Raw genomic sequence first — 12,451 nt, 5'->3', positions numbered from 1 at the left:
TAAAAAATAAAAGGATATCATGACTATTTTGACATTTAGCAATATATCTTCATTTGATTTGTATAAAATCATTAAAATGTCCATATAGAGACTATTTTTACATTTATAGCAATTTACTTTCATTTGAATTGCCAAAATCATTAAAATGGTCATTAACGGGGTGGTGGTCGTTTATAGCAATATACATTAACTTTATTTGCATACAAATAGTAAAATGATCATATATGGATTTTTTTCATTTATAGCAATGTACTTTCATTTAATTTGCATAAAATAGTTAATATGATAATTTAGGGGCTTTTGTTGTTTGCAGCAATGTAATATCATTTGAGTTGCAAAAGTTCGTTAAAATGACCATGTAAAGGGTTGTTTTGCCATCTATATCAATGTTCTTTCATATGATTTCCATAAAATCAATAAAGGGCTTAAAGATGTTGTGTTGGCATTTATAGCATTGTATTTTCATTTGAACTGCAAAGAATCATTAATATATAGGGTTATTTTGACATTTATAGCAATGTACTCTCATTTGATTTGCATAATATCATTAAAATTACCATATATGGGTTATTATGTTGTTTATAACAAGGTACTTTCATTAATTGACATAAACTTAGTATAATATCCAACAATATTAACATGCATTATCTTTCATTCTTGAAGCAAGGGTTCATATTCCGTTTGAAAATAAATGAAATTAGGAGTATATTAGATTTTCTTTTCAAAAAAAACTTACATTTAATTTCCAGAGCAATATTAAAGTGATCATAACGTGTATATTATTTCTTTACACAATAATAAAAATGATTCTAGAAACATATGTGAAAATAGGAGTATATTAGATTTTCCTTTCAAAAAAACTTACATTTGATTTCCAGAGCAATATTAAAGTGATCATAGCATGTATATTATTTCTTTACACGATAACAAAAATGATTCTAGAAGGAGGCTACATCAAGTAACACCAACATCAGATAGTGCCTCCGTAAGGTTGCAGATGGTCATTTTACCGCAGCAGTGAAAATGTTATGCTCATCGGGTGTTGCACCATATAATGGTGATACTATTAAAGCTTTGGAGGACAAACACCCTTTCAGACCACCCCATCCATGCTGAGCCCTATAATTTCTGAACCTCCCCTTGTAGCAGACTTTGATTGTGTATTTAGTTGCATCAAATCCTTCCTTAAAGGAACTTCTTGCGGGAGAGATAGCTTGAGGGCTCAACACTTACTAGACGCCCTTTGTGGAGAAGGGTCTGCTATTGCCACATATCTCATACATGCTATCACTTCAGTTGTTAATTTATGGATAGCGGGAAGATGTCCAACCATTTTGGCAGAGTTTGTTGCATCCGCTCCTCTCACGCCTCTACTTAAACCTGACAACGGGATCCGTTCGATTGCAGTAGGCACTATATGGAGACGTCTGGTTTCCAAGGTTTCCATGAAAGGTGTGGGTAAAGAAATGACCAATTACCTTAATGATTTTCAGTTCGGGGTTGGTGTATCTGGCGGTGCTGAGGCTGTGTTACACAGTACCAATAGGGTGTTGAGTGAACACCATGCTAATGGGTCTCTTGTAATGCTGACTGTGGATTTTTCGAATGCCTTTAACCTAGTGGATCGTTCAGCATTGCTCCACGAGGTTAAGAATATGTGACCTTCCATTTCTTCGTGGGTGAATTTCTTGTACAGGCAAGCAGCGAGACTTTATATCGGAGACCAACATATATGGTCTGCCACTGGGGTGCAGCAAGGTGACCCATTGGGCCCTCTTCTTTTTGCCCTTGTTTTGCACCCGCTTGTACACAAGATTAGAGACAATTGTATGCTCCTTCTCCATGCTTGGTACCTAGATGATGGGACTATCATTGGGGATTCAGAAGAGGTGGCTAGAGTGTTGAACATAATTCGGTTGCATGGTCCAGGTTTGGGTATTGAGTTGAACATCAAGAAAACGGAGATTTTTTGGCCCTCATGTGATGGTAGGAAGCTTCGTGCTGATTTATTTCCTACGGAGATACGGAGACTTTCTTTGGGGGTGAAACTCCTTGGGGGGGGGGGGGTTGTTAGCAGAGACGCAGGGTTTATTAGCGGGCTGGCCATGAAAAGAGCGGTCAATGCTGTTGATTTGATGGGCCTTCTTCGACAACTATGTGACCCGCAGAGTGAGCTCCTTTTGCTTCGATCATGTATGGGCATTGCAAAACTTTTCTTTGGTTTAAGAACATGTCAACCGGTACACATAGAAGAGGCAGCGTTATTCTTTGACAAGGGATTGCGCAGGTCTATTGAGGATATGGTGGTATGTGGATGCCCCTTCTTTGGAGACATTTAGTGGCGCTTGGCTTCCTTACCTATTCGTTTCGGTGGTTTGGGTTTGTACTCGGCCTACGAGGTTTCCTCGTACGCATTTGTAGCCTCGAGGGCCCAATCTTGGGCATTACTTGACCACATCTTACGTGACAGTGGCATATGTGGTATGGACTCGGGTTACCTATGTGTTATGACTCGTCTTCGTGATACGATTCCGGGATTTGACTGTAGCGGTTTCACTAATAAGGACACCCCCCCCCCCCCAAAAAAAATCCCAAAAAGCTTTGGCGTGTGCCCTTTTTAGCAAAATCGTCAAAGATATGAAAGTCAATTTCGACATGACTGTCAGACAGAAAACAGTCTTTGAGTGTCTACGTGCGCCTTATGCTCAGGATTTACTGCTAACTATCCCTATTGATGGTCTTGGCCAGCATATGTCTCATGTGGAGTACCGAACTATCCTTCGTTACCGCCTCATGATTCCCATATTCCCAATTGACGAGATATGCCCAGTTTGTCGCAAGGCATGTTTGGATACCTTTGGGGAACATGCGGTTCATTGTAGAGAGCTCCCTGGTTTCAAGTATAGACATGATGTGGTTCAGGATGTTCTCTTTGATGCTTGTCGGCGTGCTGGTATTTCTGTGAAGAAAGAAGCGCCAGTAAACTTTTTGACGGACCCGCAGGATGGCAGGTCCACACTTAGACCGACTGACATTTTGGTCTTTGGATGGATAGGAAGGAAGCATGCATGTGTGGATCTTACAGGTGTCTCTCCTCTCGTTGGTTTGGGGAGCGGAGGTTTCGCAGCTGGGCATGCCGCTTTGAAAGCCGCTGCGTGCAAAGTGGTAAAGCATTCGATAGAGTCCAACGGGTCATGCATTCTAATGTCATATCTCCTAGATCCACAAATGTTGTTTTCAAAAGAATTAGTTTTACTATCCAAAAAGAACTAGCGGCGCAGCTTGTTGCCCGTTACCTACAATCGATATGTATTGAATTTTCATGTTAATATTAATTTAATCATGCATTCTAGAAACATATGTGAAAATATGGTATGTGGTGTCCTTTGAATCCAATAGATCACACACGTACATCCAAGAGTGCAAGAGTTAGAAACCATAAGTACGCATACTCTCATTTGTTTTAAATATGCTAAAATTGTGAATTTTACCAAAAAAATAAATTTCATAATTTAATCTTGTTTTATTTATAAAGTAATTAAGATAAGATTATCATAGTAATAACATATCATATTAATTATTAATAATATACTTAACCGTTTTTTTTAAGAGATGCTTAGAACCAACAACTTGATCTAGCTATTAAAAAAAAGACAAAATTGCAAGAATGATCCCTGTGGTTAAGACGAAATTGCCACTTTGGACCAAACATGTTTGGACTAGCATTAATGATCCAAAGGTTTTCATTTTCTTGCCACTTTAAGTCCAATTTACTATAAATTTTTTCGTAATGACAATTTTGCCCTTGGTTTTTACTTTTTCAATGTTTTTTATTTATTTAAACAGTTTTATAATTAAAAGAAAAATAAAAAAATTAAATACATCTCTCTTTCCCCTTCTATTGCCCTGCACCAATCAACATCGCCTCCACTGGCAACCCCTAGCAGCACCACCGGTTACCACCACCACCAGTCCACCACCCTCGATTTTACGGTAAACACCACCATCACTGGTAACACCTCACTCTCCCTCCTGATGAACTCCCTCTCTTTCTCGTGATGAACCACCGTTGGCGACTATATCATCTTGCCAGAACCGCCAACGTCATCATCACTTTTGCCATACCGTCAACCACCACCACCACCTCATGGACACCCCCGATTTTCTGATCTAAACACTCTGATTTTCCAATATGAAGACCCTGAATTATACGATCTGAAAACCCCCAATTTTCCGATCAGAAAACCCTCGATTTTCCGATCAAAAAACCTCCACCATTGTTTAGGAACCCTAACTCTAGCACCGTCAAATCTAAACCAAGACAAACGATATGACGAAGTAGGGAAACCCTAAGCGGCCGATTGGAGCGTCAGCGCTAGGGTTTTATGAATCTCGTAGCCCATACCATCATTATAGAAGGATATAGATGAAGAGAGAAGAAGGTGAAGCTAGCATTTCTGAAAACGCGAATTCTGGAGCTAGGGTGTCTTACATGTAGTGGCGGCAGCGGATGCGAAATGAACAACATTGACAATCACCGGTGTTTGTTGACGACGATGTGTTGATCCAAGGCGGTAAAGGAGGTGACGAGTTCGACCAGATCTTCGTCATATTTCCAGGTCTGAAGCGAAGGTGTTACACCGGACAACAGGTGGCGGGAGGATGGTGGTGCTCCGACGAAAATGGCGGACCCTTCTGGTTTGCTGTCAAAAAACATCTCCGGTAAGGAATCCTCTCGTTGCCAGAAACCTCGGTCACCAGCAAAGCCACCAGAATCTGGTGGTGTTTCAATTTTCTTAATGGGAGAGAGAAAGAGAGGGGATGGGGTGATAATACAAATAGATTTTTCTTTTTTTCTTTTCTTTTTAGTTATTGTAATTATAAAAAATAGAAAATATAAATATAAAGGGAAAAATAGTTATTTTACAAAAAATTCAAAAGAAATTGGACCAAAATAGAAAGAAAATGAAAACCTTTGGACCATAAATGCTATTCCAAACCTGTTTGGCCCAAAGTGGCAATTTCGACCTAACCATAGGGACCATTCTTGCAATTTTGTCTAAAAAAAATTATTTGGTTGTTTCAACTTGTTGTCCGGCCCATCCATGATCCATCTTAGAACAATAAATTCACCGATGTTTGTTTCACACACTTTCCACCCGCTCTTTCAAATCCAAGTCATCTCTCTCTCGTTTCTGTATATATCTACATCAGAGAAAGGATTGATTTCTGCATAAATATCCAGCTAACCTCTCTCTCTCTCTCTCTCTCTCTCTCTCTCTCTCTCTCTCTCTCTCTCTCATATGCATATATATAGAAATTGAACTACTAAAAAAAGGAAACCAAAAGCTTAGCTTAAAATGGGAGTTTTATCGTTGATATCAGGATGGCCAGGGCGGAGTGGATTCGGATCTGCCTCCACCGCTGAACAAGTTTCTGCTTCCATCGATGCCTCCGATCTCACTGTTATCATTACAGGTATAATTAAATATTTATATCAATTAATATATCAATCATTTTGTATTATGTATATGCATCGATCCACTTCCGTTGAAAGATATTGTGAGATTATAGTTCGATTAAGTCTACACGAATATGAAACGCATGCATCGTTCTCTCTTCTTGTTTTTCTCTCACACACTTTGAACTGTGTGTGTGAGGGAGAGAGAGAATAAAAAAAAGTTGGAACTCCAAGCATGCTGTAAAGTAGGGCAACATGTACCAATCACGGAATGTTTGTGAATGGACTAACATAACCCTTTGGAAGTAGATACATCACATTTTCGTGACCCAACGGATAATTATTTTCGCTAAAAATATACAAAGATGGATTAAAAAAAAAAGACAAAACGTATTATGTTTGCTTTATGATCAAGAAAACTCATTTTCATCTCTTAACCGAATCATTAATTCTTATGTCTAGAAAAAGTTATTTATTGGGACGGATTTTCAATACCATCTACGGCAAGTATATGTAGTATTGATTTTTTTAGACCTACAGCACACACACACACCTCATTACTCTATTTCAAAACTAGACCATTTTTATGCTATAAGTTATTTGATATAGGCAATAGCATTAACTTTAATACCAAATGTCGATCGATTTTTAAAATTTCTCTGTCTACGACGTCGTATAATTAATCATGACGAGTTTTTCTAGTTTGAAAATAATTTATAATTATACCGTTGTCAAACATCTATATTTATACTTTCATGAAATTGAAAGTATAGATAGGTCGTAGAGTATGAGCACATTAGATTTGTATTTCCTTCACAATATTGAGAATTCAAATCACATTTGAACATAGAATTAGATTAGATTTGTTATTTAGAAAAACAAGGATCTGAACATTTTTTATTTATACTTTCGTGCAATTAAAAAACGTTGTAATAGAATTGGTGCTGAATTTCCAATTTGTTATATACTTTTATATGTTTTATGAAAATAGAAGAAAATATATACAAAGGATACAAACTTGCTAACTTTTAAATACTAATACTTTTTATAAAATTTTAAAAATGTTTTATATTTAACAGTTGCAAAATTTATAACTATCTATATATTTTAATATAAGTTTAATTAAAATAAAAGCTACCTATAAAACCAAAAAAGGTGATAAAAAGTACATTCAATAAGCTAAAAATGATAAATTGCACTATTTGAACAACCCATGCCGATATGAAAAGTGAAACACTAAGCCCAGTGGTATCAAATATTATTTTCCCTCCTTGAGATCGAGGGTTCAAATCTCACTGTGGATATAAGTAAAATAATTTATAAGTAGTTTAGTATATATATTTCTATTTGTCATTAAAAAAAAAAAAGAATCACTAAGCACTAACAATAATTTGGCATATCATGATTTGAAACATTAGGGTGTAATTAATTGAGTGGAATCAACGCATAAGATATCTGAGACAGACTCGAAAAACACTTAAGATCGACTCGGTTGGAGTTGAGCTCGAGCTACTCGGGTATATTATTGAGTCGAGCTCGAATATTGGAATATCGGCTCATGAAGCTCGCAAGTTTATTCAAGCTAAGTTATATTTACATTTTTACCCTTAGGTTTATTCATATTAAACATATTCAAGCCAAGTCGATTCGAGCTTACAAGCTTAATTGTATGTATTTCTATTGAAATTTACTGTAATTTTAACTTTTAATAGCTAATTGTGTTGAGCCAAGCCGAACTCGAAAGTGTAGATTACTTTATGGAGCTACAGTCTGAGTTTGAAACTAAGGCTCGAATTGAGTTTTGAGCTCGGTTTTTTTAACCGAGTTGAGTTTTGAGCTTAGCAATACTCTACTCGATTACACCTCTAATGAAAATCTATGTAAAATTACATACCTTAACCACTAGTCTTTTATCACTGAGAAAATAAAACTCTTTGTCTAGGTAGAAACTACCAAATTTATTCTATGAATTTTATCACAGTGACCGTTCTAGACACTGGATTTGATATCACCGGACACTAATCAAATGTGAAATGTGGGTCAAGTCTATTTAATTCGAAATTGATGTGGCAACCATATTCTGGCTAGTATGTTTGTATATAAATGTACAATTGAAGCTACGACTATATATTCATGAGCAATGCAAAAACCCTTGTATGCAATTTGCAAAATAACTAAATCGACAAAGAAATTCATATTCTTATTGTATATATTTTATATTTTTGAAACATCTATAATCGATACAAAAAGATATTATGAAAAAAAAAAAAGTATAAATTCTTCAAACACTTATTGATGATTAAAGGAAAGTTATGTCAATGTATGATTATTGAGATTATTGACTCTTCCTAAGAGAACTCAATATATATATATATATATATATATATATATATATATATATATATATATATATATATATATATATATATATATATATATATATATATATATATATATATATATATATACACACACTAAGAAATGAAAATAATTTTGTCACATAACACTCTCTTATTAACTTGTACACATGTCAGTTTTTTGTGTTTTTGATTAAATGTTTTTCTATTTGTCATTTTTTTTTATATCTTTTCTTAATTAACAATCATATTTACATCTCAATTAATAATTGATTTAATTGAAAATAACCAATAATTTACAATATTAGTACTTATATAATATTTAATATATTTTCTTTTAAATTCAAATTTTAAATTTTAAATTTCAAATCAAAATTTTCAATTTTAAATAAATTTTTGTTTAATGTTTCATATATATATATATATATATATATATATATATATATATATATATATATATATATATATATATATATATATATATATATATATATATATATATATATAGAATCAATTAATAACTCTTTGTAATTTTAATAAAACTCCATACCCACAAAATTAGAATGATGGTATCTTAGGTAATTTCAAGCATACAATTTAAACCAAACATTACCTACCATACAAGATTCAGTAAGATAAGATTCATAACTAATTATTCAAATTAAACATATAATTTAGTAGACTTAGAAAATCATATAAAAATTGAAAAACGTTATTTTTGACGTTCAAATCTAAGATTATAAAAATGACATATTTGGGGGTAAATCTCTGATCCAACTAGTGATAACATCACCTTAATTTGTAGTCTCTACATCACAAACTCATAAATCTAACATTTCAATAATATATAATATGATTTCATAATATCATAATAAAGTGTTTAAAGACATGCATTTGAATATAAAAAATGGTTATAACTTAATTTGTGAAAAAAGAACTTTTTAAATTGTATTTTAAGTTGTTAGCAAACATATTTTTTTAAAAGGTAACTAACTCATATTTTATCATCTCCTCACTTTTTTTTCAATGTTACATTTTGGTTTAGATTTTAAATTTTGTTATTAATTTGATTCGAATATTAAATTTTATTATAAATTCATCCTAAATTTACTATAATTTTTAAATTTATTTTTCTACAACATTTTAAAAAAATTACAAACTTTTTAAATATTTTATAGTTATTATTTTTTATTTTTTATTTTAAATTAGTTGACAACATTTTTACTACTTGTTATACTTATTTACAAAAAAGTTATAAACTTGTCTTATATTTTTTGATGTAACATTTTAAACTTCAGTTATATCTTTTTAAATTTTTGTACACTCTCGTACAATTTAATACTTTCGTACGTTCTAACTAAAATGTTTAAAAACAGTTGGATAAACTTTCAATTAAAACATATAAAAGTGTATCATTTTTTTAGAAAATTTACAAAGTGTTTTTGTTTTAAAATTGTATGAGTGTCAAAAAAAAATTTAAAAGTTACGTATCAAGTATAAATGTTGTATAAAACAAGTTTAAAACTTTTTTTTAAAATAAGTATAACAAATAGTAAAAATATTGTATATTAATTGAAAAATAAAATTGTAAAGTAATTAAAAATTTTAAAAAATTGTTGAAAAATCTATAGAAAAGTTTTAAGAAGTTGTAGAAAAACAAATTTGTAAATTAAACTAAATTTGTGATGTATTCGTAAAAATTTAATATTCGGACTAAATTCATAATAAAAATTAAAATCTATGCCAAATGCGTGAAATGAGAAAGGATTTACGTTATCAACTTCAAATGGTAGGTATAAACAAACCAATAGTTGATAACCCTTTTAAAGTGTGTTTGGGATTACTTTTTTAAGCTAAAAGTTTTTTTTATAAAAAGAACTTTTTCTAGAAGAATGTATTTAAAATGTGTTTGGATGGATTTTTAAAACTTTTAAGAGATAAAAGTCAAAAGTCACAAAAAGATGAGATTTCATGACTTTTTAAAAGACTCATTTTTAAACATGACTAAAAATTAATTTAAAATGATTTTTCTATTTTACCAAACATCTTTTGAACTTTTTTTACTTTTTGTAAAAGTTAAAAATCCAAAAGTTATTTTAATAGCAAAATCCAAACACCCCCTAAATATTTAAATGCACATGTCGGAAATTTAAAGACATTTTGAAAAGTTTATTTCCTAAATCGAGTGATATCACTATTAAAAAAATATTTAATACCCAAATGTCATTCAAGTTGATGTTTATTTTACAAGTCAATGCAATAGTTGAAATATTTTTTTTTCTCTTTGAGCACACGTCATGTTTGTATAATAAAATATATGTTTTTGTGAGAATTTTTTTAACACAACTACGACAAATAAAATGGCTAATCCTGGATTCTAATATTCTAAGTTCTAACTACAAAGCTTGTCCTTCCTAGAAGCAATTACTATTGGTTCGTAGATGACATTTGTAGGACTAGGATAAATTGTTATGGAACATTAATAATAGAAGCGTACGCCTTTTTTGAAATTATCTATCAGATTTTTGTTGGTTATAATTGAATTGAAATTCAACAAACATTAGATGGATCCAATCGAATAGATTCGATAACCAATATAAAATATCCAATAGACAAAATTGATCGGTTATATCTTACTAATGAAAATCAATAATTTGAATTGGTTCTGTTCAAAAACATTAGACGTAAGCCGATGAAGTTTTATACAAACATTATATATATATACATCACAACATATGTACACGTGTATGCACACACCCTTTTATACCAAAATCTTGCAAACTTTCTAAAATATTTATAAGAAAGGTCCAACACAATTCATACTAGTAAAACATGGAAGTGGTTTCAAGATCCTGTGTTTAATATTATTATTGTCATTTTTTTAAGTCTCATCTGGTATTTTGGATATTTAGAGACTAAAAGAAATTTTAAAATGTGAACAAATTCAAAATGCAGGAGGGGCAAGTGGGATTGGGTTAGAGACAACAAGAGTATTAGCAATGAGGGGGGCTCATGTGATTATAGCTGCAAGGAACATGAAAGCTGCAAATGAAGCTAAACAACTTGTTATTAAACACAATGAGAAAGCTAAGATTGATGTTCTTGAGCTTGATCTTTCATCTCTCAAGTCAATTAAGACCTTTTCTCATAGTTTCAAAGCTCTTAATCTCCCTCTCAACATCTTAATGTAAGTCATCCAAAATCTTTACACCTACCATGTTAATTCTTGCAATTACATAATACATATGTCCTAACTTTTTCACAAATTTATCCTCATTTGTATTTTCCTTCCAATTCCCCTAAATATGACATCATTAAAAAAAAAAAAAAACAAATATTATTTATCCATACGACATTCTACTCAAATTTGCAGAAACAATGCTGGTATCATGTTTTGCCCGTACCAACTCTCGCAAGATGGGATAGAGATGCAATTTGCGACTAATCATCTAGGTAGGCATCTACTCTTCTCAGAAGGGTAAAACGGGAATCAAAAGTTTCGTTTTAAATTATCTTCTTGAATATCACCATTAAAGTGATAATTACTAAAACGTAGTTTTTTGGGAATTATTGTTGTGGCAGGTCACTTTTACTTGACAAACCTACTACTAGACAAGATGAAGGAAACCGCTGCAGCTACCGGAATCGAGGGTAGAATTGTAAACTTGTCATCGGTAGCTCATGTCTATACTTACGAAAAAGGGATCAGATTTGATAAAATCAGTGATAAAGATAGGTAAATTTGTTCTTTAATTTCGTTTAATATAATGACATTTTTACCATAATATTTTTTTTGTAAAACAGCTATTCAGACAAAAGGGCATACGGCCAGTCCAAGTTAGCAAACATATTGCACGCGAATGAGCTCTCTCGACGCTTGAAGGTATTAATTAGATATTAAATAATTAATTAATATGTTTTTCTATTTGTCAATAATCTTAATTTAAAAATTAAAAATTGAAATTCAGGAAGAGGGGGCGAATATTACAGTAAACTCGGTACACCCAGGGATAATAATGACAGATCTCATGAGGCATTCCTTGTGGCAGATGAGTAAGTGTATTCTTATTTCTAAACTCTAGTTCTCTGTATAATATTAGACAGAATTGTATTCATTGATTCACAACTGTGGTTTTTGGCAGGAATCTTGAAGCTGTTCACTTATCTCTTTTGGAAAAATGTCCCACAGGTATTCTACTATTCTACCTCCATTACTATATGTCAATTTATATGCAACGTTTTATGTAAAAAATGATTTTTATTTATTTATTTATTTATTGTAGGGTGCAGCAACAAGTTGCTATGTAGCAGTCCACCCAGGGTTAAAAGGGGTGAGCGGGAAGTACTTTCTGGACTGCAATGAATGGCCAGCAAGCAAATTTGCAAATGATCCTGAGTTGGCAAAGAACCTCTGGGACTACAGCAACAATCTGGTCAACTCTCTTCAGCGTTGACTTCACCATCCTTTTTCATCTAATGCAACTTTAATATTATATGTTTTATACTTAGCTTAATCTTGTCACATTTAATTAATATTCTAGTGGTTGGAGAAATTCATGCGGGTTTGTATTCAAAGAAGTAAACAAATTATGAAAAAAGTTGAAATATATATGACTGGAATAAACAGTCAGTA

At 32.3% G+C, this 12,451-nt stretch overlaps 2 protein-coding genes across 2 annotated transcripts; both read left to right on the top strand.

Moving 5' to 3' along the window:
- The first annotated feature begins 1,109 nt into the window (after positions 1 to 1,109).
- LOC145030374 (uncharacterized) lies at positions 1,110 to 2,339 on the top strand. The gene is made up of 2 exons (XM_078978749.1): positions 1,110 to 1,573; positions 1,697 to 2,339. The coding sequence occupies exons 1-2, from the start codon at positions 1,110 to 1,112 to the stop codon at positions 2,337 to 2,339; spliced, it is 1,107 nt and encodes a 368-aa protein (XP_078834875.1).
- A 2,804-nt stretch (positions 2,340 to 5,143) lies between these two features.
- LOC145032741 (short-chain dehydrogenase TIC 32 B, chloroplastic-like) lies at positions 5,144 to 12,371 on the top strand. Its single transcript, XM_078981650.1, has 8 exons — positions 5,144 to 5,478; positions 10,774 to 11,005; positions 11,192 to 11,271; positions 11,401 to 11,554; positions 11,623 to 11,701; positions 11,787 to 11,871; positions 11,961 to 12,007; positions 12,102 to 12,371. Exons 1-8 carry the CDS (start codon positions 5,361 to 5,363, stop codon positions 12,270 to 12,272), a joined length of 966 nt encoding a protein of 321 aa, XP_078837776.1. The 5' UTR covers positions 5,144 to 5,360; the 3' UTR covers positions 12,273 to 12,371.
- The last annotated feature ends 80 nt before the right edge of the window (positions 12,372 to 12,451 follow it).

The sequence above is a fragment of the Lactuca saligna genome, chromosome 2 (assembly GCF_052625555.1).
Source record: "Lactuca saligna cultivar CGN05327 chromosome 2, ASM5262555v1, whole genome shotgun sequence".
NCBI classification, from domain to species: domain Eukaryota; kingdom Viridiplantae; phylum Streptophyta; class Magnoliopsida; order Asterales; family Asteraceae; genus Lactuca; species Lactuca saligna.
This window is presented reverse-complemented; position numbering and strand designations above follow the sequence as displayed.